Source organism: Phoca vitulina, unplaced genomic scaffold (genome assembly GCF_004348235.1).
Source record: "Phoca vitulina isolate PV1807 unplaced genomic scaffold, GSC_HSeal_1.0 scaffold4, whole genome shotgun sequence".
Classification (NCBI taxonomy): Eukaryota; Metazoa; Chordata; class Mammalia; order Carnivora; family Phocidae; genus Phoca; species Phoca vitulina.
This window is the reverse complement of record NW_022589707.1, coordinates 255,437-281,748: the sequence shown is the minus strand read 5'-3', so window position 1 is coordinate 281,748 and position 26,312 is coordinate 255,437. Positions and strand designations below refer to the sequence as shown.

The 26,312-nt window shown below is 57.6% G+C and overlaps 1 protein-coding gene across 7 annotated transcripts; it reads left to right on the top strand.

The window, feature by feature from the left end:
• On the top strand, positions 1-24,530 carry KRBA1 (KRAB-A domain containing 1). 7 transcript variants are annotated; one of them, XM_032401364.1, is made up of 18 exons: positions 1-236; positions 6,570-6,696; positions 7,101-7,220; positions 7,900-8,046; positions 8,676-8,828; positions 9,705-9,836; positions 10,064-10,246; positions 11,243-11,398; positions 12,052-12,270; positions 12,718-12,891; positions 13,269-13,442; positions 15,321-15,473; positions 16,076-16,258; positions 17,123-17,299; positions 17,393-17,524; positions 18,455-18,556; positions 19,019-19,180; positions 20,594-24,530. In XM_032401364.1, exons 1-18 carry the CDS (start codon positions 96-98, stop codon positions 21,511-21,513), a joined length of 3,555 nt encoding a protein of 1,184 aa, XP_032257255.1. In that variant the 5' UTR covers positions 1-95; the 3' UTR covers positions 21,514-24,530. The 7 variants fall into 7 exon arrangements, with proteins under 7 accessions (XP_032257255.1, XP_032257253.1, XP_032257257.1 ...); XM_032401362.1 differs by having other exon boundaries at positions 8,673-8,828; XM_032401366.1 differs by lacking the exon at positions 1-236 and adding an exon at positions 338-582 and having other exon boundaries at positions 6,588-6,696; positions 8,673-8,828.
• The last annotated feature ends 1,782 nt before the right edge of the window (positions 24,531-26,312 follow it).

Genomic DNA, 26,312 nt, shown 5'->3' with positions numbered 1-26,312 from the left:
TCGGAAACGGTCGGTTTACGGGACGTGACCTCTAGGAGAGGAGGGTCCCGTTTCATCCGAGCATCTCCACCTGGCACAGAGGATGCGCTCAGTAAATGTTGGATGCAAGAACAGATGATGGATGGATGATGACGGATGGACGCGTACCTCGGGAAAACACATCCGCAAGCTGGCCACCAGGCGGGACCCCGCGCGGAACCCCTCGCGGCAGCTTCCTGAGGTCTTCAGCGAAGCAGGTGGGGAGGGGGCTTCAAGGAGGCGGCCCGCGGCACCGCCCCCCGGCCCGCGCCGCGGCGCCCTCTGGGACGTGTAGTTCGCGCCTGCGCCCAGCGGGCCGCCGAGGCTGGGGGTCTCCGGGCGGAAGCCCGACCACCCCTCTTGGAGTGGGGGGCGCCGGGAGGCTGGGGCGTGCTCGGCCTCGCCTTTCCCCCACCGCCCGCCGCCCCAGCCCCGCTTTCTCCCGCGCCGACCTCGGTCGCCGCTGTCGCCGAGGGTCGCGGCACAGTCTGCGGCCGGGTTGCGGGCGCCGCGGGCCGCGCCGGAAGCTGAGAGCGGAGGCTGAGTCCCGGGATGGCGCGCCAGGTGAGGCGAACCGGGAGGACAGACGGACCGACGGACGCCTCGGCCGGTCAACTAGGCGCGGCGTGGTGCGGTCTCGTGGTAGAGGGACAAAGACCCGGGGGTCCGCCGACTTTGGTATCGGGCTGTGCTCGGCCGGGCGGGCCTGGCGCGCAGGATTTCGTGCGGAGAAGTCGAGGTCCCTGGACGACCCCGGACCCCCTCCCCGAGCTTCGTTCCCCAGTACCCTGTACGTGGAGCCTGTCTCCACCTTCGGAAACTCGTTCCTTTGGGTTACGCATCGCCCTCCCTCGGCGTGGCTTCTTTTAATTATTAGTTATCCTGGGAGTCGTGGGCATGAATGAAGGCCTCAGGGGAATGAGTAAATCTGATGCTTTTATTCTTGGTAGGATCCTGGACCCTTGGGGGAGGGGGCATGAATCAAAGCCCCAGGTTTTATCTACCTGGTAGGGTGTGTAGATTCTAGAGCTGGAGGAAGAGCCCCCATCTGTCGCAGCCTGGGCAATTCGGGCGAGTAGTGTGCGGGGCTGGGAAGATGCCAGAAAAATATGATGATACCAATGGGGAGTTGTTGCGGTTCCTCAGGGTGGGTGCAGGGAGCCAGTTCTGTAATTTTCGTGGCGGTGAACTTGGGCCAACCTCAGTCAATTGTAGACTCCGTGGTTTGAAGGTGGGTGGGTATTGGGATAGCGGCCTGGGCATTTTGTGGCCAGATCTAGCCAACCGGAACCAGAACCTCCAGTCATTCATGGCCCACAAGCTCTTGGGAGAAGCCAGGAAAAGTGGATGTTGTGGGAGCAGGGGCAGCCTTCCTTGCGGCTCTGGCTGCGCAATGAAGGAGCCCAAGGACACCCTTGCTCAGGAATGCCCGCTGGTCCTGTGCTAGGCTCTCCTCAGGCTGCAGTTTCCTCTTCTACAAAATGAGGGGTTTGGACCACCAGTCTTTCAGGACTGATGTTCCAAGAAGGATGCATCCTCACACTGTGTAGCTTCCCAGAGAAGGTGGCTAGGAGTGGCTTTGGGGGGCAGTAGATAACAGTCAGATGGATAGTTACAGGGAACGCCTCTTGTCCTTCTGTCCATTGTGATTCCCAAAAGCCCAGGGATGTGTGAGCACAGCCCATAAGTGGGGGGCAGCAGGGTGCAGGGTCCAAACTGGGAACCCAAGGCTGAGGCATGCTGGGAGAATGGGTCTAGGCTGGGAAGGACTGTGGAAAGATGGTCGGGTCCCGTGGGCACTGAAGCTGTGGTTTTCATGTTGGGCTAATGACAGGGTAGAAGGAGTGTTTTAGGAGGACCGGCATGGCAGCAGCGAGCTAGGAGGCTACACAGTTAAAATAGTCCTGGGTCGATCCAGAAAGCTTTTCTCCTGTTGGTTGAGGGGGCGAGGCCTGAGCCACAGAGGAGGTGAAGCAGGGCCCGAGGAGACAATCGGTCCAGATGCAAGCCAGCAGTGTGTTTCCCTCCCCTGAGGCAAGCATTGCTGCCTTATGTGTTTGCACACTCATGCTCACTCACACACGCACTCCTCACTTTTCCTCCACTTTTTCTGGGCAGAGGGAGGCTATTGATTGAACCCTCTGTACTGGCCACAGTCAGGTCCCATTTCCATTTTATAAGAACTTTGTCTTGAAGAATGTGTCTTGAGGCCGAGATGGTGAAAGACCTGGAAACCATCTCTTCCAGATGTCTAAAAGAGTTGGGTATATTTAGCAAGGAGATAAAGAGGCACTGGAATTCAGAAGTAATATGTGAGGAAGAGCCCATTCTGTGTAGCTGGGGCTTCCGGGCTCTGACCTGCAGGTGGACCAAACAGGTGCGGGGGCCTCTAACACTAATCACAGCGCTTACGACATCCCAGCCTTTGTTCCAGGCACTTTTCCTGTATTAATTCATTTACTCTTCACAACATCCCCATGCTGCAGGTCGTTATGATCCTGATTTTATAAATGAGTTCACCAAGGCCCATGTAGGTTAAGTAGTTTGGCAAGGTCCCATAGCTGATATGAAGCAAAGCAGGGATTGGAATTCTGGCAGCCTGGCTCCTGGCTCCTGAGGGCCAGCCCTAACTCCCACGTGGTGCCTCATCTGTGTGCCCAGGACTGCTGCTGCTTCTTTTTTTTAAAGATTTTATTTATTTATTTGAGAGAGAGAGAGAGAGAGAGAGAATGCACGAGCAGGGGGGAGGGGCACAGGGAGAGGGAGAAGCAGGCTCCCCACTGAGCAAGGAGCCCCGATGCGGGACTCCATCCCAGGACCCTGGGATCATGACCTGAGCCGAAGGCCGACAGTTAACTGACAAGCCACCCAGGCGCCCCTGTGTCCAGGACTTCTTAAATGCCAGACTGGGCCAGTGATAGGACCAGCTGCTGGGAATGTGATGAGCCACCCATTACTGAAGGCATTCAAGGAGAAATTGAAGAGACATCCCATTTTGGGTGGAAATTGGCATTAAATGATCCTTGCTCCTTAAAGGTCTAGGCAGTTGTCTGATTTCTGGTTCACAAACGCATGACGTTTGAGAGCTGGCTCCTGGGAAGAAAGAGGGCCGAGTCTGTTTTCAGGGGTCCGTTCCCCAGCATACTTTTCATTTCCAGCAGGGTTGGGCAGGACTCCAGCCTATGACTATCCCCTGCCCTGTGGCTCTAAACTGAGAATGTGTCAGAATCACGGGAGGCTTGAAAACGTAGATTTCTGGGCTTACTCCTGATTTAGTAAATCAAGGATGAGGCAGGGAAATCAGCCCTAATTAAAAGGAACCTGAAGTAAATCGTTTGAACCTAAAAGCGCTTTTGTTTTTTCAGTCATTATGTTGGAAAAAGCTTTTTTTTTTTTTAAAGGTTTTATTTATTTATATGACACAGAGAGACACAGCGAGAGAGGGAACACAAGCAGGGGGAGCGGGAGAGGGAGAAGCAGGCTTCCCGCCGAGCAGGGAGCCCGACGCAGGGCTCAATCCCAGGACCCCGGGATCATGACCTGAACTGAAGGCAGACGCTTAACGACTAAGCCACCCAGGCGCCCCTGGAAAAAGCTTCTGATGGGAGAAGCTGAAGAGAGAGTATTTTTCACTCAATTTGTTAAACAGAGAACTTGTCTGCTGACATCTCGGGATAAACTAGCCCCCCCACCCCACAGTGTCACGTGGCTCTGCTGGGCCCTTCTCCCACGTTCCCCGCCCCAGCCAGAGCAATGCCATTTGGACTCTGCCATTCAGCAGTGTCTACAGGCACATTTCTTTGTACTCAAGATCTGCCACTACAAACTTGACTGGGAAATAATAATTTTGAAAAATGAGATGTTTGATGCTTGTTTTCTTAAGGTTTACCAAGGTCATTGGTTATTACAGTCACAATTAAGCACAGCAGAAAAAACACCCAAGCTCAGAGGTCCCCGGCCTAGACTTGCGCTGTGGTGGGCTACCAGCTCCGCTCACTGCTTCCCCACTTGGCACTGTGTGAACCCTCAGCCCACACGTGGGCTAACAGTGTCTGACCAGCTGCCTGCAGAGATCCGTTTTGTTAATCAATGAGAGCTCTGAAATGCTCCGAAACAAAGGATCCGGCTTCTGATGTCTGGGTCCCTTGAGAATAGAGCCTGCACGGGACACAGCTCACTTGGCATCCAGCAGGGTGCCCGTAACATGCGAGTGTTCAGGTGAGCCGAGCCGGGGAGAGGCCCATGGGGCCGAGGTAGGCTGAGTGTCTCGCGTACCTGGTGCACGCGCAGGGTAGCTTGTGTCGGGGAAGCCTGGCCTGCAGAGGAGCGGCCACGTGCCCTGATCTCCGGCGGTGGCCGTCAGGTGGGAGGTGCTCAGGCTGGCTGCAGTTCACATGACCTTCGTCCCATAGAGAGGGCACGGGGAGAGGGTCAGCGGCTAGACCCTACTGTTGGCTGTGTTGTGTCTGTCCAGAATCCAGCAAGAAATGGGGATGGCTCTTTGAGAGATGTTTTTGAGGGTGTCTGAGCGTGTTCCTGAAAGGGAGCCACCGTACTTGGGCTAGAGGGGTGGGGAGGACTTCCAGAAGGTCTGCTGGCTGGCCGAGAGAGCTTGAGAACCTCTGGACCAAAGGCAGTAGGCCGCGGAGAGGCTGCCTCCAGCCGGCTGTGTGGACGGGGTCTCGACCAGTTCAGCAGCACAGTGGAGGGCAGTCGTGACCATACGGTGCCAGCTGTCAGGGGGACGGGCAGAGTGGGGGGCAGATGCCGTTGATGACAATGCTGATAGTTGGTAGCAGTGATGGTTTTTAAAGTCACTGACTTGAGTTGACGAAACAAGGCAGTAGATTAACTTCTTTATTAGGAGTGTTTTCATTTTATTCAGTCATTTTTCTTACAAATAGTTTAGCATCTGTTTCTACACCAGAAGGACCCTTCCCATATTTTACATTCTGTTTGCTTAATTTGCACGAAGTTAATTTTTGCTGTAATTTTAAATACATGCCTGTCAGATGCTGGTAATCTTCTGGGGTCTGATGGCCATTTTAAAGCCCACTTAGTGAGGATTTTTAAAGAAGTTAGGACAGAATGTTTCTTGTATCTTACAAAGTAGGGGATGCCGTCCAAGGGTGATTCCACATCTCTTCCAAGCCCTTCCCTGCAGAGTAGGCCACAACGTACCAGGCTGCAAGCCCACAGGGGTGCAGAGTGGAGAGGTCCAGGAGGGGGCTGGGATGGGGGAGTGGGGACAGGGACAAGGAGGCCTACCTGGTGGCCTGGAAGGGCTCCTGCAGAGCATAGTACCCACGTGCTGCACGGGCTTGGTGGTAAATGCCATGGGTCACGGCCATGGGGATCACGGTGGCAGGCCGGGGCCCTGAAGGTCAAGTGAGACTGGGAAAGTGAGGGCAGGCTCAGCCCAGCACGGGCCTGGAGTCTGGCAGAGCAGCTGGGCCAGAGGGTCTGTAGAAGCACTGTGGCTGTAGGATTTGGGGTCTGAAGATCAAGGGCCACCAGTGAGCACGGGTGCATCGACTGCTGTTCTTCATTCCCGGTCGCACGGTCATCTGCCCTGGTATGGGAGGCCTGGCCTCCTTGAGACGTCCCAGGCTGTTTGAGGTGTTCTCTCTTGCTCTCTTTCTTGGGGTGGGGCTGGGAGGAGCCACATAAGCATTTTGCTTGCTTGATTCCTGACTGTTGGGTCATCCCCACTAAAAAGTATGGAGTGTTTTGTTCTTTGTCGTACTTACTATCCGTTTTATCTATGATCTTGTTTAAATGCCGTAGCGATAGGACCTCAGGTCCTTGCACGGTCGAGGCGAAGTTTGCTTATTAACTCCAGTGACTCTCCCATGGTGAATTTAGAGATGGCTGGGCTTCCCCCTGGAGTTGGCCTTTTCTTAGGCCCAGGCTGAGGGCCACGGACTGTGAAGGCTTCTGGGGGGGGAGGGGGTGCCTGTAACGAAGTACCACAGACTGGCAGGCTTCACCAGCAGGTGGATCCTCTCACTGTGCTGGAGGCGAGGGAACCCCAACCAGGGTGGTAGGGGGCTATGCCCCCTCTGAAGGCTCTAGGGGAGGGGCAGAGGGTGCTCTACTCCTCTACTCCTCTCCTCCAGCCTCCGGTGGTCCCACGTTTCCTTGGCTTGTGGCTGTGTCACTTCATTCTCTGCCTCCATTGTCACCGGGCCTTCTCCTCCCCGTGTGACTGTGTGTCTTCTCTTCTTATGAGGACACTGGTCATACCGGGTTAGGGGCCCACCCTACTCCAGTCTGACCTCACCCTAACTACATCTGCAAGGACCCTATTTCCAAATAGGGCCACGTTCATGGGGGACGAGGGTAGGGACTTCAGCATACCTTTTTGTGGACACAGTCCAAACCCCATCTCTGTCCCGTGAGCAGATTCCTGCCACTCCTTCACCTGCTCCCACGTGTCAGGCCCCCGCCACACTCTCACTGCTCCCCACTCCCTGGTGTACCCCTGGAGACACGGTGAGGCTGGCAGCGCTGGGAGGGAGCCACCAACTCCCCGGAGATTGTGCCCACAGGTGTCCGTGGCCTTCCAGGACCTGGCCGTGAGGTTCTCCGAGGAGGAGTGGCAGCTGCTGGGGGAAGGGCAGAGGACGCTCTACCGGGACGTGATGCGGGAGAACTACGAGACGCTGCGCTCCCTGGGTAAGGAGCCCGCCCCAGCCCCGAGGAAAAGTGAAGGGAGGTGGGATCCAGGACCAGGCAGGTCCTGAGTCACCCTGAGCCCGCCAGGCCTGAGTCTTAACTACAAAATGAACACCGTTTGAGGTGGTGTTCCGAGAGCCTCAGGCTGAGCTGAGGGCCTCGCAGATCTTTTATGCCATTGTTGTTTCCATAGTCTGCACCAGGGTTGTGAGTAAGATTCGGTCGGGGCACCCCAGAACGGGCGAAACACTGAGCAGCCTGGTCTCTGAGCCTCCGGTGGCCCCGCAGTTCTTGGGGTTTGGGTGATCACGTGAACACACATGTAAACAGGTGCATGCGTGATTGTGGTAGGTGGAGGCCAGCTTCCATTCCCAGGGGCTGTCCCTCCCTCTTTTCTTTCCCAGGGACAGATGAGCTGCTCCCCCTCTCTGCCTTCCTGTCTCCTACGGAGCCTGGAGGAGCCACGGAAGGCAGGAGCTACGCTGGTGAGGGGCAGGAGCCTCCTAGGGGAGGAGGCCCCCTGGGTGAGTAATTTTGATAGTTGAGGGTCAGGCCCCGTTGGGTGTCCTGGGCCCAGGTGGACTCACTCTAGTCCCTTCCACTCTGCGGTCCTCAGCCCCTGGCTTTACTCCTCAGGGAACACTGTGCCCTCAGCCCTTGCCACACTCTATACCCAAATCTCTCTGTGACCTTTCACCCTTTGCCCCCCTGGGCTGTGAACCTGGCACACTGTTGCCCGTTGTATACCATGCTAGGAAGAAACCTGGGGTCACCTGTGGAGAGCACCCCCTATTCAAGCCTCCTTCCTGCCACTAATGTGCAGGGCCAGCCTGCAGCTTCCGAGGGAGCTGCCACAGGGCTGACCTCAGATGCTGGATGTGGCCCACGGGCCCAGCCTGGGTGGGGCCGCAAGGGCAGGGGTGCCAGGAAGGGCAGAGGGCCCGGCCGGTGGGAGGGGTGGGGAGGCCGCCCTCGTGGCGTTCCCCTGGAGAAGTACCAGGTAATGAGGGACACTACCTAGAGTCCCCAGCCCCTAGTCCCAGCTGTGCCTGGGGCAGATCCTTTTTACTTCCCGGATGTCAGTCTCCCCTGGGCTGCTACCCACGTGGTAGGAGGATGACATGAAACTCTGGTTAGCAGTCGTGTGCAGAAGCGTGAGTGCTGAGCTGAGGGTGTGGGGGTTCACTGCGGCCTCTCCGGCAGGAGGCGCGCCCCCACACAGCCTGCACCTCACTGCCCTGGTGCAGCTGGTCAAGGAGATTCCGGAGTTCCTGTTTGGGGAGGTCAGCCCGGAGAGTGAGCGTGGGAGCGGGGCAGTCAGCCTGGACGGGGAGCGGGGGAGCCCTGAGGGTAAGTCGGACAATACCAAGTTCAAGCTGGGTGCTGTGGGCCTGCCCAGCCCCTGCTAGACCCTAGGTGGACTGGTCTGGGTCACGAATTCCCTGGTAGCACGTCTGCCCCCGAGAAGGCATGGGTAGTGCGGAGACAGGGCTCCTGGCCTTTCTCATGCTGGTTTCTACCTGTCGCATCGTGCCCTGTGTGGTGGGTGAGGCCAGGTCCTGTTCTGGAGATGAGAAGGAAGCCGTGCCCAGTCTGCATGGCCAGTGGGGCCCAGTCCCCCAGCCTGTGCTCTGCCCACATCCCCAGACTCTTGGTCCTTCCCCCTGCTCTGCTCACCGGGTGCTTTCAGCTCAGACCATACTTCCTCAAGAAGTCTGTCCCCACCAGCCCTGGCCTTTGAGCCTTCTCAGTGGCAAATGACACAGAAAGTGGAGTGGGCAGGATCTTACCAGAATGAGACTGGGGCTATGGATGTATGTTTCAGAGCCCGGGAATGACAATGCAGAGGATACTGACATGGGTCATTGTCCATGGCACAGGGCAAGGAAGGGCCCGGATGGGACAATGGTGGGGGCATTTTACCCACTGCTGGGCTGAAGTCTAGTTTTGAGTGTCCTCTCCCTCCTCCCCAATAGCAGCTGTGACTGTGGAGACTTGCCCTCTCCAAGGCCTGCTCGGCTGCCTTCCAAACACGCCTACTGGCTGGCCCCACCTGGCCACCACATCTAGCAGCGGCTCATCGTCCAGCAGCCTGCCTGGAGCCGGGGGCCAGGGGAGCCCTGTCACCATCAGTGAGTGTGACCCAGCAGGGGCAGGGCTCTGACCCTGGAGGCAGGGGGACTGGACTCTGTGCCCTCTTCATTATCTCTAGGACTCAGTTTCTCTTATTGCTAAAGCGGGCTCGCTCCCCAGAGAGCAGGACAAGGGCCTCTGTAGAGCAGAGAGGAAGTGTGATACTCGGTCCCTGAGCAGCTCTCTCCCAGCCCTGCTTGCAGAGTCCTGTGTGATCGTGCACAGGGAGTGGAAGGCAGTTTCCAACATGCCGGCCTGTTGGCAAGGGACACCCCTGTGTGCGCCTGACCTGAGTCTCAGACCTTCTCACCAAGGCAGCCCTAAGAGCAGAGGAGGGCAACTAGAATTTCTCTGGGGTCTCATTGTATTTCTAAAAATTCTTGCAAATTTTGCATTTGTTGGAATATCTTTCATTTAAAATATTTTAAATGAATGTGGACTAAAATTGGCTCTCCTGAAAAACAGACCCCATTTTAGGTATCACCTGGCAGATTTGCTTTGGGGGTCCACATGCTCAGATTTGAGAAGCATGAGTACAAGATTGGGCCCTGCGTGTCAAGGCTGCCGGACTCACTTATTGAGCCAAAGTCAGAGGCTGGAGTTGGGGGGTTCCGTGTTATTCAGAGCAAGCAGTCTTGGTGTTTACAATGACACCAGAAGGAAACAGGGAAAGGAGCCCTGCCTTTGCCAGGACAGATTCCTAGGACAAGCCTGCAGGAGCTGACTCTGCCACAAATCCAAGTTTCCAGGACTTGGCTGCCCCCCAGGGATGTGTGGGGGGCTGAGGGGCCTGTCCTCTATGGGGACCAATCTGGGGCAGTTCCTCAGGGCCAGGAGCCAGGGCTAGAAAGACCTTTCTGTCTCTCCTATAACAGAAACTCCTGACAAACCAAGACCTACAGAGAAGGAAGGCCCAGAAGCCCCAGGTGGGGAGCCCAGCCCTCCTACCTATAGCCCCAGCAGGAAGAAGGGCCATGGAAGACAGGAGAGAGGGACCCTGGGGACAGGTGAGAGGCTGGCTCTGCTGAGAGCGGGGTGTGCCCTGGAGCTGAGCGGGGGAGGGAAATGGAGGCATGCTCGGTTCACACCAGCCTGTCAGGTGGCTCTCTCATCTCGGCCCCCTGACAGCCCTACATGGCAGGTGTCCCTGTTCATACAGGTGGGAATCTCAGACCTTCTGAGAGTCCCATAGCTGCCATCATCAGGGCGGCCCTGACCTTGGCTGGTCTTGCAGGTGCTGTAGGAATCTCTCCTGGGAGCAGCCCCTTGCAAGGCCTTATCAACTGCCTGAAGGAAATCCTTGTGCCTGGACCCCAGCACCCTGAGGTGTCCCGAGGCTTGTTGCCTCCTGTCCCCGGCCAGGGCACCTCTCAGCTAACCGGAGCAGAGCTGGGGCCCGAGAGCCCACCCTGGGCAGGTGAGTCCCCTGGGGACCTGTCTCCTCAGGCCAAGGTTTCTGAAGCCCCAGAAAAGCTCAAACTACCTTTTTGTAGCTGTTTCTCTGCAAATACAATGTCTTCCCAAAGGAGCATTCCCAACACGGCTGCCCTACTGTCATTGGTGGCCTGTTGCTGGAGCCGGGTGGCTTTTTTAGGAAAATGACATTTGGTCAGCTGGTAGAAGGAAACTCAAAAACAGACTTGGCCCTGGATCCTTTTGTTTTTTACTCGTCCTAATACGGGATCTTGAGGAGGAGCTGCCAAGTTATCACTGTGTTGACTCTTAAGTGGGCGCTTAGAGTAGGCGGGGGGGGGGGGGCGGCGTGCTGGGGCAGGAGCTGTGAAGACTATGAGAGCCTCCTGAAGCCTTTGAGCCTTGGTTTCCCCATCTGTGAAAGGGGATCATTGTTCCCACCTTCAGGTACAGTGAGTCTCAGATACAGTAACATACTTGTGTGTGTGTGTTTGTGAAAAGCTTGGTCCTTAGAAGCTTTGCTTGGGGCCCAGGGAACCACGGGCAGGTAGGGACCTGTCCGCTCGCTTCTTTCCCCCTGGACGTGCCCCACCTTGATGTTGCACCTTCTCATCTCCCTCCTTCCAGCCGTCTGCTTCAGGGAGGTGTGAAGACAGGTCTTTTTTTTGTTTTGTTTTGATTTATTTATTTATTTTAGAGAGGTGGGGGGGAGAGAGAGAGGTGGGGGGGAAGGGGCAGAGGGAGGAGGAGAGAGAGTCTTAAGCAGACTCTCTGCTGCGCACGGAACCCAGCATGGGGCTCCATCCCACAACAGCTGCGCCACCAGGTGCCAAAGACAGGCATTTGTAAACTAAGCCCAAGGAGACAGTGGCCTGTGCAGGTCTAAATGAACTGCAAGAAGACCCACATTTCCAGATTTCTGGCCCTTACCTGGACTGTCTACTTTTTGTTGTTTGTCATGACTGGGCTCAGGGTGAAAATGCGTTCCTCTTTTGTATAGTGAAGACAGAGGCAGCTTCCGGGGCTTGTCCCCTCCAGGGTCTGTTGAACTGTCTGAAGGAGATCCCGGAGGCCCAGCACAGGCGTCCCAGCCCCTCAGGAGTAGGGGACCCACCACTACAGGAGGACCCAGGGGCCTGCCAAAGGACTTCTGGAGGTAAAAGCCACTGACTGGGCAGGGAGGGCCCCAGGACAATATCCGTTTCCTTTTCCAGCTCCAAGCAGGCCTCCACACCAGGCCCTTAGGCCCTCGCCTCTGCACGTAGGTCGGAGCTGCCGCATGTTAGGGACCATCCCTGTAAATGGAGTTAGGCCTGTAGGAGGTGCTTCATCAGTCCATGATCACTATCCAGGTTGGCTGTTAGAGTAGGGCTGAAAGTTCCAGAAGGGAGGAATGGAGCGTAGGGAGGGGGAGGCCCAAGAACAGAAGATGGCCCGTGGACACCTGGGGCATAATTTTGAATCGGGTGCTCGCATCACGTTCACGTGGGCTTGGGTAGTGTTTCCACACGCTGTAGCTCACCAGTACTCGGTAGCTTCTCCGACTGCTGAGAAAGTCGAATTGACACAGACTTGCTGGCCTTGGAGGAAAGACCCTGATTTGGTGCCCCCCGAGGAGCCTGATGTGGCGTCCCTCAGTAGAAACCTCTGGAGGCGCCCCAGAGGGCCTGGGGCAAGATGGGAGTGTGAGCTGCTCCATGTGCTAGTGTTTGAGCAGTGACCGCCTTGGAGCCAGAGACTGCTGTGGAGGCCAGGGGTCTTGGGAGCCCTGTCCTGACCCTATAACGGGCTCATGGGGGCTTCCCACAGGGCCCAGACCCCTGCAGACCCCTCCTCCCGGGCCTGGTCCAGGAGCTGGCAGCGTGCTCTCTGTGGTGAAGATGGAGGACAGCTGGGCCCAGAGCCCCCCCGTGCCTGCGTCCTGTCAGCTCCGCAAGTGGACCCACAGCCCCTCTGCCGCCAGCAGCCAGGGGGGCGATGGAGAGACCAGAGGGGCCCGAGTGCCCAGCTGGGGTCCCATAGCTCAAGGTGAGGCCTGGGGGCATCTCCCAAGTCCTCCAATGGGATTCTCAGCCCCACCAACAAGGTTCTGCCAGCCCACAGGGGAGGGAGCAGGTCCAGCCCACAGGGGGAGGCCCTGGCCATCCGTCTCAGGCAGTGACTCCCCTCTCTTCACCTACCTCCTCCTTAATCCAAGGGCCCGGGAGCTTTCCATCGTAAGGATTTTAGTTTACAGAGATTTCCTGCCTGTCAGGAAGCTGGTCACTACATCCATGTGGGTCTCTCCGCCCCACCCCCGGGCCGGGGTACAGATTTGTCATTGCCCTGTAGGAACAGAGAGAGTCCAAGTCCCCCACAGGGTGTCCTGCCCTCCATGCCTCCACGCCTGGTGCAGGACTTGTCGCCCCTGCAGGAGGCAGGTTGGGGCAGGGGACCGTGCCTGAGACGGTGATGGGGCCATCTCCCCTGTCCCAGCCGGCACTGCCTCGAGCTCGCCCCTGGAAGCCCTGGAGGCCTGTCTGAAGGGCATTCCCCTGAGTGGGTCGTTACCTCCCCAGCCGCCGGCCACCTCTGGATTCCAGAGCCCTCAGCCAGGAGACCCCGGGTCTCGGAGGCCCGAGCTGCAGCCCTGCAGATCACACGGTGAAGGTAGACGGGGCCCTGGGCTCAGGGGTGCTGAGCCATAGTTAGGTGCCCCGCTCCCCATCCTGGGCCTCTGGAGGTGCAGGCCCTTCTGTAGCCCCCTTATTGATGCCTCCCCCTGAAGAGTTCCCGAATGTGGTGGAAGCCCGACTCTTCCTGCCCATTGCCCCCTCTGAGGGCTCTTACTTACTTTCCAGCCCCATGAGACCAACAGTTGGGTTCACGTGGGTTTTTTAACCAGTGCTTGAGCCCCTAACCTAAGGGGAGACCCTTGTGGGAGATCCTTTAGGGTAGGTGTCCTGGTTGCCCACCCCCAGCCCAGGGCCCAGGGGACCTCTTGTCCGGTGGCTTTCTCATGATGTCAGCTGTGCTGTTTCCTGCAGAGGTGACTGGGGGGCCTCTTCTGGCTCTGAGTCTGCAGGGCTGTGTGAGAGGCAGCCCTGCCCTCCCCTCAGGTCCCCACAGCACCCCTCCCAGCTTCTCCTCATCCAGCAGCACCGATGGGGACCTGGATTTCCAGAGCCCTGGGGGCAGCCAGGGGCGTCCGCCTGGAAAAGGTGAGCTGGCAGGCCTGAGGCTGGGGGTCAGTCCTGGGGAAGGATGAGAGGCCCCCTGCCCACCGTCATGTCTGACCCAACCGGGGCAGGCTGCCATGGAACTGTCTGGAACAGAGCTGGGGATGTTGAGGCAGGAGCAGACACGGGACTTGTTGCAGGGTGGCGGTGGGGCGGGGCGGGGGGTGGGGGGGTACTTAGTTCCGAAGGGGCAGGATAACAGCTAAGACCCCTTACAAGATAGAAAGAGGTCTCCTTTAGTGTCAACTTTTTCCTTATCCCAGCCACAAAGAAACGCCTATAATATCAAACTGACCTCTGACTTAAGAAAAAAATGTCCCGAGGTTCATGTAAAAGCACCTTAAGGAGTGTCTTTGGTGACCTATGTCTCTCCAAGCACCCGCCGCCCCCCCCGCCCGGTGCAGAGGCGGCCACGGTGAGCTGTCACACCTCTTTGGAATTTTACAGGACTCTGTAGTGTCCCCTCTTGACCTTTGTCCCCACTTGAATCATCCAGGCGCTCTTGGTCTGCCTTGTCCACAGACACTGGGTCCCCCGTTGGCTCGCCTTTGTATCGTGTTGTCTGCGGAAGGCCTAGAGCTGCCCCAGCACTCGGCCCCCGGCTAGCTGGAGCCCGTGGGGCTCTGGGGCCTCCCAGTGCCCATGGCAGCCTGGATTCCTGCCAGGCTGTGGGGGCCCTTTCCTCCCCCAGTGCAGCTAACTTTTCTTTTTAAGTTTTAGTTTTTAATAGGCAATCACAGGGTTTTGTTCAAAAGCTATAAAAGGTTGCGGAGTAGAGATGATGTCTCCCTCCAACCCCCCCCCCAAGCCCCCGCCCTCCCTGAGTCCCCACGTGCGTTCTCTCACCTTTCAAGGGCATTCTCTGCGCGGCCCAGCTGCTGGTTCCCTCACACAGGCGGTAGCATTCTGTACGCAGCTTTCCACCTTGCCTTTTGTTTTACCATCTACCTCTGGCATCTTCCTGAATTTTGTCTGCGTGTTTCTTGGACCCTAGCAGCACCCCATCCCTCCTAACCGCCGCGCGGTACCCGTCCATAGGGGTTAGCACATGGCTTGTTTGCGCGGCCTCTGTGGGCGCACTTAGCTTTCTAAGGAACCCAAACCACGTGAGAGTTCGTGCTGCCTTTTAGAAGCTTCCAGCCCAGCTCCCCAGCTCCCTCTGTTGCTGTAGAACTCAGGGAAACTGCATTTGGGGTTCTTGTAGTTGAACTTTGCTGTTCCAGCCCCACGCGGCAGCCCAAAGCTCTGATACTCTCTCTTCGTGCCCTGCCTGGCCTGGCGTCAGCAAATGCCTTCCGGAAAGAGCATGGCCACGATGTCAGCTCACGCAGGAAGGGCCTTTCCTTTTTGGACTTTTGGCTCCTTTACTTCCTGCTGCTTCCACAGCTCTGTCACTAGAAATGTAGTATTTGTGGTTTGTCTTTTTTCCCCAAGTTGCGACTACACTAGTGTTGGCCTTCTCAACCTGCTACATCGTATCTGGAGGGGAAGGCGCCTCTAGCGTTTCCCTCTGACTAGCGGAGGGAGCCTCAGGGCTGTCTGCGGGCGAGGCGGCATGGTGGCCTCCCTCCCAGGGGTGGAGCAGGGGGTCACGCCTGTGGCTGACCGTCCTTGTCACAGCCCACTGACCAGTTCTGTGTAGACGGCTCAGACAGGCTGGCTTCTTCCAGGGCCAGCCCAAGTGGGCCTGCCCAGAGCCGGGACTGACACGTGTTGGGGACCAGGTGCCTGGCATGACAGGTCCTCTGAGCCTCCTCCGCGGCCCCAGCTGCCCTGGCCACAGGGGTGGAGGCAAGGCTCCCGGGCTTTGCAGAGACTGAGCTCTGACCATCCAAGATTGCAAATGTTGGGTTTTCACAGGAAGCCCAGTGGGAAGCTCCCCGCTCCAGGGCCTGGAGAACTGTCTCAGAGAGATACCTATGCTCAGGCCACAGTCAGCCTCGTCCTGGTCCTCAGCAGGGGACAGGGGGTCCCAGAGAGTGGAGCCCAAGAATTGGACTGCAGACAAGGAAGGTAAAGTACGGCTGCCCCGGCGTCAGAGAGCAGGGAAGGGCGACTCTCACATGGCCAACCCCGGCCCTGTCCCCCCACGCAGTTGGCAGGCCCACCTCCAGCCCTGAGGGGAGAAGACGCTGTGGAAATGGCCTGGGCAGAAGCTTGTGTGAGGCCAGGAAGCCAAACAGTGCCGCCAGCCTCTGAGTGGTGGGTGGAGTCAGGGCAGGACACCCAGGGCTGGAGCCGGGGCTGGGGGGCTGGGACGTGCCAAGCACGTGGATTGCGAGCCCTGCCGTCTGCCACTCCGAGTCCAGGCCTGAGCCAGGGCCTTAGCAGCAGAGTATATTTCAATCCTCTGTGTCGGCTTCGAGTACCTTGGTGTCCGGCACATTCTCTGAGCTGTGGGGCCCCCAGGACTCCAGGTGGCCGGGTCTGGGGATAAAGAGGTCCTGGAAGATTTGGGCGGCTCCCGGGAACATCTGTAGGCCTAGCGTGTGTCCCACACCTGGAGCTCACGTGCCCAAGACGCCAACAGTGGCAGAAGCTGTGCTCTGTCCATTGACTTCCTTGTCTCAGTGCCCCACAGGGCTGACAGGCCTCTTGGCTTCTCATCGAAACAGGACTGAGAGGCGGGGCCTGTGAGCCAGCTCATCTGGGACAGAGTCCGGGGGAAGCACCCACCAGGAGCTTCCGGCTGGCCAGCCCCCAGGCGCTCACCTCCAGCAGCGTCCCCATCTGCTACCAGCGAGGGCTCAAAGACCATGGGGCCCCCAGGCCGGGGCCGTGGAGGTGGCTCCAAGATGGTGAGCTGACATCTGTCCTGGTGTTCTGTGGCATGTCTTCCCTCCCAATAAAACCTTCGACGAGGGACTAGATCCCCCCTTCCCTCTGCTCTGCTCCCTCCACCCCAGCGCAGCACCTGGCTGGCGGCTGGGGCAGTGTGCTGGCTGCCCCACGCCTCGGGCTGCGGGCTGGGACGCGTGCTGGGGCGGGTGAGCGTTCCCCAGACTCCTGGCTCCAGTGCTCCAAGGTGTGCTGGAAGAAGACCGTAAATGGGTCGCTGAAAGGAAGGGTGGGGGACGGTTTTCAGCGGCCTTGGGGTTTCTCTGGGAGACGACTGGTTATTTCCTTTATTGTAGTAGTTGCCTGGGGTCACGGTGGGGGTGGGTAACGGGGATGGGGGGATCTCCCTCTGCTCTTGCCACTGCTCATTTGTGCTTACAGCGGTGTTCCTTCCTAGCCCTGCCGGAGTGGGCTGGAAGGGTCTGGCTTATTTGGATAAATGTGGTATTTCTAAATATTCCCAGCAGAAGAGAACTGGCTCTGGGGGACTTCCTGTGGACAGGACTGAGTCTCTGCTCTTGGACCGCTGGTCCTGAGTGAAGCAAGTAGGGGCCGCCTGGCTTTAACACCCGGGGCCTGTCTGGAGCCAGACTGCTGGCAGCTGGTACCAGGGACTTGAGACTTCAGGAAAGTTCCCCGCTGGCTTTGCTCCTCCCCACCTTCCTTGGCCAGAGTGGGAGCTGTAGGGTCTCCCAGAGCCTGTGTGGGGCCGTTGGCGGACCTGCAGGGGGACCAGCTCTGCGTGCCTGTGTACTAAGGTAGAGGGTCCTCCTGCCTGCCATCAGGCTGATGGACGGGGTGTTCTTCTGTTGTCATTTGCGCAGGCGCAGCCACGAAGCCCTCCCCACTCCACTGTCTGGAGAACTCTCTGAAGGGGATCTTGCCTGGGAGGCCCCTGCGCTTCGCCTGCTTGGCAGGCCCCAGCCCCAGCCCCAGCCCCAGCCCCAGCTCCAGCTTCAGCAGCTCAGAAGGAGACGAGCTCTGGCAGCTGCTCCCTCAGGGTGAGCTTGCAGGGGACAGAGGAGGCCAGGGAGCCATTCCCTCCCTCCCCCCGGGGTGCAGCCGCTGCCCTGACACCAGCTTTGTGTTGCCAGAGAGGGACCGTCTTCCTGGCTGCAAGGCTCCTGGCCCTCTGTCCCCGCGCCCAGGCGGCGCCCCCACCGGCAGCAGCCCTGGTGAAGGGCCAGGGAGAGCAGAGCCCGCAGACCACTGCAGGCTCAGTGCAGGTGAGCCCGGGGACTCCTGGGAGGGGGCCTGGATTCTCACTTTGCCTGACTCTTGCCAGAAGTTCTCTGCTTTCATCATGCTTGAGTTCCCTGCAGGTTGAGCCGGGTCTGAGAGAGAAGGTAGGGCACAGGGCCCCAGCATTGTTCAACAAGTGTGTTGAATTAGAAAGCCGGGCAATGAACCTAATACGTATACATGCTCTCTCTCTCGAACACGTACACGTTGTATGCGCTAATAACGTCTGTACACATATATAGTGTTGTGTTGGTCCCCAGCCTATCAGAGGTGATGCTCTCAGCGAGGGATGCCTGGGGCGCTCTCCCGGCCCGTGTTACTTGTAGGGAGCCCTGTGGACATTTACGCCCCCCCTTGGGGTAAATCCTGTGGTTCTTAGAATCATAGGACGCATGTCAGCAAAAGCCATCAGGGACCCTGGAGGGACAGGATCTATGACCCCAGACCCTGCAGGGCACGCCTTGGGGTCCCCGGTAGAGAGGTACAGCAAGAGTAATGCACGCGCCCGGGACTCTGCCTTTACTTGGCTCCAGGGTGGGGTGTCCGGGTTCGGCGGGTTCACTCTTCACTGGGGAATTTAAAGCAGCCAAGCGGGAGTTAGGGCACAGGGAGGGGGGAGCGGGGTTGCTCAAGTGGCTAGTTATCTAAATCTCCATGACACTGGGCCTTCTGAATAAGGGGCTTTCATAGCTTGGGCAGGGCAGCCTGGTTCCATGTCTGGAGGGTTTGCTCGTCGCTGTGTCGGGCAGCCGACGGTATGTTTACCCAGGATGGATGTCTTCTGAGAACTTCCAGGTCATCCTGTCAAGAAATGCCTGCCCCCCCCCCCCCCCCCCCAAACCCCCCCCCCCCCCCCCCCCCCCCAGGCAGTCTCACTCCTCAGTCCAGGCCTGACCCGGCGTTTCTCCCCGCAGGAAAAGCAGAAGAGAAGACAGGGGGCAGGTCCCAGTTGCCCTGGAGAGACGTGTACTCAGAAACCCCGGGCCGGCCTGGCCCCCTGGGCAGTGCTGGAGGAGGTAGGGGTGCGGTGAGCAGTTGGGGAAGGGAGCTCCCTCCCAACTTAGTCCTTGGCCCCTGCACTGGCCGGGCCGTACCCGTGTTCCTCCCGTGGGGCACGGCAGAGCGGGCTGGGCACGGGCCAGTTTCCCATGGCCCATAGGGCGCCCCCCTCACCAGGGTGGGGCCTGCAGACTGTGGTCCTCTCCATCTGCTTCCTCCGGCCTTCACCTTGTGGGTGAGCCAGAGGCTTCAGCCCTGGCTGTAGAGGACTCCAGAACGAATCCAGTCTGTCCTCCTCACACATGCCCCAGCGGGCCATTCAGCCAGGGTTGGGCTCCCTGACAGGCCAAGTGTATCTGTCTTGCATCCCATTTAACCATTGTTTGAAAGTTGAAAGTTCAATTTTTTTAGGCCATGTCCAAATATCCGCATGTCAGAAGGGGTATCCGTGCCCCAGGTGCTCTGTGCTCTTTCTGCAGGGGCAGCTGGGAACCCCTGCCCTGCTCCTCAGCCAGAGAAGAGGCCTGGTCCGGGGCCCTGCCAGCCTCTTGGATCAGCCCCTGGGCCCCTGTCCTGGAAGCCCAGGGTCAGTGAAGAATCCAGGGGTCCAGGGTCTGGAAATGGAAGACCAAGTGTTGCAGGTGAACATGGGGCTTCCCTGTCCCCTCAAGTCATCAGGAGCCCTGTGGGCATGGGGTGGGCAGGGGATAGGCGCCTGCGGTGGCCCCGCACCTGCCTTCCCTTCTCAGCTCCTTCCCGTGGGGCAGGCTGGCCGGAAGCCTGGGGGAGGCTTGTACCTAGCAGCCTTCATAGGGTCATAGGCGGGAAGGGTCTCCCCTCGAACTCCAGGTTGCTATTTCATTTAGTGTTTTCTCACAGAAGTAGCTGGTTTTTTCATAAAAGTACTTTGTAGAGGCGAGCCTACCAGTGTAGATAACACCCAGATTCAAAGTCTGGGGTTTGAGGAGTCTTTCCAGAGAGATGAGGAAACGGGCCCAGTAGTGTTGAGCGACCTGGCCAAGGGCATCCGGAGAGACGGGGTTCTGCCTCACACCCGACCCTGAGCAAGCTCCTCCTGGACCTGTCAGAGGCATGGAGGGAGCGCGTGGGGCTGGGTCTCCTGGCTCCCAGAGGGCCTGTGCCGAGACCCTCCCCCCAGCACTTGGCTGGGCCCGTCGCTGGCTCGGCCCTTCCGCCGCTCGGCAGGCGCAGCCCTTGTACTGAGAGCACCGAGCTGGCCAGAGGTTGCCAGGCCTTAGCTTAGATCCTTCCTGAAGAAGCTGACCAGGCAGCGTTCTGGCCCATCGGGGGTTCCCACGGTGCTCCACAAGTCACTTCTTTCTGTCTGGAACCTGGAGGTGCTGAAGAGGGGGCAGAGCTGGGCTGGGGTGCAGAGGACTGGGGGAAAGCAGGTCGGCCCCACCAGTCCGGGGCGGTAACCGGGCTTTCTTGTGAGCTTTGTCTGGCGTGGAGGCGAGTTCCAAGGGGCTTTACGGTGAAGGATTAGGTGATTTTTTAAAAAAGTAATTTAAGATCTAAGATCTATGACTCTGACCTCAGAATAGGGAGGGTAGAGGTCAGGATGGATGTGCGGATGAGGGCCCTGCATCACTAGAAGCATCCCTGCCCCTCGCTGCTCTGGCCCTCTTGGGCCCCTCTCCCGGATGCCGTCCACGGCCTTGGCATCTCGCTGTCTGCTGAACTTTCTCCAGACCCTGCCTACTGATGCAACAGGGCAGCGTTAGGTGGTCTGGGATGCCATTTGCGCTGAAAAGTGGTCCTTCTCCCAGAAGGTGGGAAGGCCACTCACTGTCCTAGGAAAGCTTGAGACCAGTCCGTGGCTTATCCTGTCCATGAATTTGGGGAGCAGCCAAGAGATGTGCCACCTTTGATGTCGTGAACACTGGCATCCATATTCTCAAGCCTGAGTCACTTCTGTCCCATCTAAAGCCAGGCCTTAGTGGGTGGGGAGGATGCTGAAGGGATCCCCTGGCGGGAGAGAAAGGTTCGGACAGCCCGTGAACTCTCATCCCGTGTCCCTGCTTTGGTTGTAGCCGGGACCCCTGGGAAGCCACTTCCCAGAGGCCTGCCTGAGCCGCCCCCTGCAGCTGCCACCCGTCCGGCTTTGCCGCAAGCGCCCCCCCAGCCGTGCCCCTGCGGAAGCTCTGTGCAGCCCGAGCTCCGCAGCCTGGGCGCCGCCCTCTCGGAGAAGCTGGATCGGCTCGCCGCGGCCCTGGCAGGCCTGTCTCAGGAAGTAGCCACCATGAGGACCCAGGTGGATCGGCTAGGGAGGCGCCCTCGGGGCCCTGGGCCAAAGTGCCAGGCTTCCTGGCCGTGGGCCCCCTCCCGGGGACCTCGCTGGGCCAATGGCCCTGCTCACAGACACCTCCCCTACTGGAGACAGAAGGGCCCCACCAGGCCGAAACCAAAGATCCTGCGTGGTCAGGCGGAAGGTGGCAGGGCTGGTGACGCCTTAGGCCTCTCCTGCCGAAGGTTCCGCCCGGTATCTCAGCTGCCTCCAGATGCCCCCACGGCAGAACCTTCTGGGCCCAACTCCAGCCCTTCCCAGCAGCCACTCTCAGCACGCAGCTGCCGCGCCGTGGTGCCTGTGCATGCTTCCCTTGGACACACTGGGGGTCACCGGAGTCCCCCCACCCCTTCAGTGCCTACTGCCTTACCCCCGCAGATGGCTTCTGCGGCCAGGGTAGATGCAGAGCCGCAGTTTGCAGCCGCGGTGCCGCCTGGGGCCGGCAGCCAGCCCAAGGATCCAAACAGCCTGATGGCGGGGGGCCAGAGAGCCCTTGAGGAGCAGCTGTGGGGTGGGGAACACAGGGCGCCGAGGTGGGGGGCCCCTAACCACCTTCTTCATCAGCTCAGTCCTGCTGAAGCTGTCCCGAGCCTGGCCACTTCTCCTAGGGGCTGTCCCGCGCCCTCACCCTGCTCCAGCCGAACCTTCCCCCCTTCCGGGCCGTGAAGGGGCTGGGAGTTCCGCCTTGGCCTGAGCACCCCTGACTCCAGGACGCTGTTCGCTCAGGGAGGCCGCTGTTTGGGGTGCATTTCTCAGCCACGCCTCTGGTCTTCTTGGCTCAGGTTCATTCAGATGCTGCTTCCCCGTCCTGCCCTTCCCCCTGGAACTAGCTTGCAGGTGACTGGAGTGCCCGCACGCGTGTGCGCACCACGTTCGCCTGGGCACTCCAGCAGCTGCAGAGGGACCGCGAGCACCCGCTTCCTAGCATCTGCCCTTCCTGATCTCAGCACTGAGGAGGGCTTGGCCCTTGCTTTCCTGGTAAATCGGGGGCATGGGTTTCACCTGGAGAGAACCCTGCCCCTCGGCTGAAGCTGGATTTGCCCGTGTACAGGAGAAGTGGGGGACTGAGGGAAAGGCCCTCGGCTCCTAGGAAGGGGCCCCGCGGGGCCGGACCAGGGCCGCCGTTGGTTCTCTTAGCAGGACGAGTACCTAGTCGGCTCAGCTGCCTGCCTCTCCGCACCCTTGAGAGAACTCCGCAGTGTCCCGGAAGGCTGGGAAGATCAGCTGCGGGACAGAATGCCCAGATGGGTCCTTGGAAGAGCCCCACACGTTATACTGTGAGCACAGACCGCAGACCACAGACTGGGCGGTGTGAACAACACACACTCTCACAGCCTGGAGGCCAGAGTCCGGGGTCAGGGTGGTGGCTAGGCGGGTTCCTACTGACGCAGTGAGGGAGAGTCTGCCCCAGGGCTCCCTCCTGGCTTCTCACTGGTCATCGTCATGGCCACATGGCTTTCTCCCCGAACGCGTGCGTCCAGATTCCCCCTTTGTGTAGGGACAGCGTCGGACTGGGCCCGTCCCAGTGCCCTCACTGTGACTTGATCACCTCTTTAAAACCCTGTCTCCAAGTAAGGTCACGTTCTTAGGTACTAGGAGTTAGGACTTCAACATGGATTTTAAACCATAACACATGTAAGGGACTGGGTTGGTCTTCTTGAGTTCTTCTTGGGAGGAGAGGCATGACTGAGGTGTCTCCAGGCCAGAAGGGCCAGCTCTGGGCCCCACCCCACTCGGTCGTATATTGGGAGTCCTGCCTGTGGCTTACCTGCCTCATGTCCTTCCCCAGGCTCAGATCTTTTCCCCTAGCCTAATGTTCCCACTTTCGTCCTTACTGGATGTGAAGAATCTTCAGGAACTGTGTGCACGTTGTCCAGGAGGGGCCACCCGGCCGGGCTGGCATGGTCAGCTCGGCAGTCAGGGAACCCAGGTGCCAGTGCTGAGGCCCAGGCCAACTCGGGCCCCCAAAGGGGCTGTAGGCTTGTGGCTGTCGTGCCCGCTGCTGATCCCAGGACACATGCAGGGCTGGCCTGCGCTCCTGGCTGCCCCTCCGGGGGGAAGGGGGAGGGGCTGGGCTGCCCGCCGCTCACGGCAGGGGGGTTGCCGTGTGTTCAGGACTGAGTCCCAAGAGGACTGTCTCGGAAGCTAATGTCTAGAAGATCATGTCATTGGATGTTTAAAAGAGGCAGTGTCTTCACATGTAGCCATACTTGATAAGAGCATAAGGAACAAAAAACTTCTAGACTTTCCACTCAAAGACCTCAGGAAGATGAGTGAGTTCCTTTTCGGGCTTCAGTGAGCGAGGGCTGGGCACGTGTCAGAGCCCGTGGAGAGGGGAGGACAGGGCTGGGGGGAGGGGCGGAGGGTGCTGTCAGTAGGAGGAGGGTTCTGGGCACCCCTGCTCAGCCCTCCCTCGGTCCTGCCCGCCGGCCTCCTGTCCCTTCTTCCCCCTAGTCAGCAGCGGTCATGGAGGTGGTCAACACCTACCTTTGAATGGCATTTTAAGGTTTTGTTTGGTGGACTTCATGAATATCGGGCATCACACAGACGCTGTGCAGCAGGAGTGAAGGAGCAAATGAGCTCAGAGGGCAGAGGTGACCTTGAATTTGCAGAGCCTGCAGGAGCACTGCACCCCTGTCGGTGCTTGGCAGCCGGGCTCGGGCGCTCACTGGGTGACCCTCCTTCCAGCCTTCACCTGCGCTGCAGACGAGGATGCTCGGGGCGAGCCCAGTCTCGGTGGTCCACATCCAATCCGACCATATAGGAAGCTCAAGTCTTTTCTTTTTTTTTAAGAATGTGGAAAACAAATAATAAAATGAATGGTAAGAAGCTTCCTGATCTGCGTGTTCGCCTCACAGCTGCCGCACGAGCACAAAAAGCTTTTATGGGTGTTAACTGGAAAATCTAGAATCACTCATTTGGTGGAAAATCCGTGTGCAGTTTAGTCCGTGTGCATCTCCTTCACCTACTTCACAAGGAAATGTGGTCTTTGGTGAGAGGAACAGAGGGGCCTTTTTGAACTCAGGAATTCCAGGGGCCTGGGGGGGCGGGGGGAGAGCAGAGAAGGCTGAAGCTCTGCCTGCCCCCATTGTGCGGAATCTTCAGCGAATGGCTGCGGACTGACCAGGGTACAAACCTCCCCCACCCTGAGCTCATTTCAGGGGCCCTTGAAGTCTGCCCTCTGCCTTCCAGGCTGTAAAGCAGGAAAGTGAGAAGGGGCTTAACCTGTCAGTCTGAGCGGGCTCCCCGCAGCCTCCAGGCCGGTGGAGGGGTCCAGTGGGAGGGGGGCTGCCAGGGGAGTGGGAGGGTGCACGGACCACAGCTTGCTGCCTGATGCATCCCCTGATGTCATCACTCCCTCCCGGAGGAGCTTAACACACTGGCAGACTGACTTGACTCCACTTTTTTGTGTCTTTCTGTTTCAGATGTGGCTTCTGGAAAGAGCCTACAGTGGGACTTTATTTTTTAATCCAGCTGGACAACTTCTGTTCTTTATTTAGAGCCCTTAATCCATTTATGTGTAATTATGATAGATTTAGATTTGAATATACAGTCTTATTTTATGCTTATGTTTGTCTCACTTGTTCTGGGTTTTTTCCCTTCGTTCCTGCCTTCTTTTTATTTTTTTTAAGGTTTTACTTGTTTATTTGAGAGAGAGAGAGTGAGCAAGGAGGAGCAGAGGGACAAGCAGACTCCCCGCTGAGCACAGAGCCCGACCTGGGGCTCTATCCCATGACCCCAAGATGATGATCAGAGCCAAAATCAAATCATGCTTAACTGACTGAGCCACCCAGGCGCCCCTCCTGCTTTCTTTTTAATTGACAGTGTTGTGGATTTTGTCTGTTTGGTCATTTCATCTTCCCTCTACTAGCTTCAACATTTATTTTTATTTTTTTTAAGATTTTATTTATATGACAGAGAGAGACACAGCAAGAGAGGGAACACAAGCAGGGGGAGGAGAGGGAGAAGCAGGCTTCCTGCCGAGCAGGGAGCCTGATGCGGGGCTCGATCCCAGAACCCTGGGATCATGACCTGAGCCGAAGGCCGACACTTAACGACTGAGCCACCTAGGCATCCCTAGCCTCAACATTTAAAGAACTAGGAGGAAAAACATCCAAATTTACAATCATGTTTGGAAGTTTTTAGCACATCTTTTTCAGAAATTGATAGAACAAAGCAGGAAAGATACAGATTTGAACAAGCCAACTAATAAAATTGGCTTGATGGATGAATATACAGAACACTGAACCATAGGACTACAGGAGGCCATCCTGTGTGTTTCCGACTCCTGCAGCTGCCTTGCTGGGGGGCGGTATGGGGCAGGTCCTCCAGTGACCCCCCCAGAAGGCACGGAACCGAGTCCTAGGCAGTGGGCTGGCATCCAGAGCCTTCCGTGAGTGGCCATGTCAGCGGGACTTCTGTCGGAGCCGGGCTGGGCTTCTCGCCACTCCCTGTGCAAGCTGAGCCAGCCAGCTCAGGTGCCTTGCTGCTCCCCGCCATCAGTACCCTTCCTCGGTGGTCACGTTTTGTTTGACTAAGTCCACTTTATTAGCAAAGTCCAAAGTGGGTGCCTCCACTGAGATTCCTGCACTGGGAAGGGATAGTCACAGCAGTGACGGCTCGTACCCTGTAAGCACTCCCCTCTGTCCAGGAATGGTGCTAAGGGCTTGCAAGGTATTTAATCCTCAGAGCAATCTTAAAAGGTAAAGTTTGTTATCTCCGTTTTACAGGTTCAAGCACTGAGCTTCATGGGTACTGAGTTCAGTAGCTTGTCCTAAATCACAAATCTCAGAGGTGGTGGGGCCTGACTCCGCCTGTTATTGGGGGCTGCTCTCTGCTGCCCCCTTCCGTTAGTGCAGCCTCAGCGTTCCCACGTGACCCTGTCGTTTCCCATTATAATTCTATCGCTGAACAGTATTCCAGGCAACTGAGGCCCATCAGTTATTTAGACATCTTTCTACTGTTTGCCTTGCAGTGAACAGCTTTGTGCTCGTGGCTTTTTTTCCTGTTTTCAAATCTCCAGAAATAGGATCACTGAATATGTGCATTTTAGGGATCTGGACAGGGAAAGTCTATTGTTTTTAAACGCATAATTTCGTTGACATTAGCAGTAGCTAGCTGTGTCAGTTTTACAAATATGTATCATGGAGTGGGATTGATGTTTTTCCCTTTAATTTCAACCCTGCAGAAAATGTGAAAGAATGGTACAATGAACATCCATATACACTTCATCCAGAATTCACCAGATGTTAATATTTAGCCACAGTTGCATTATCTGGGTCTCTCTCTGTGTCTCTCTGTCTCTCTCTTTCCCTTTCTCTTTCCATATATATGTAGATATTTTTTTCTTTTTTGCTGAACCATTTGTAGGTATATTTCAGACATCAGGGTATTTCACTACAAAATATTTCATCATATATCTTAAGAGGAAAAATCTCCTATATAATCATACTATTACTAACACC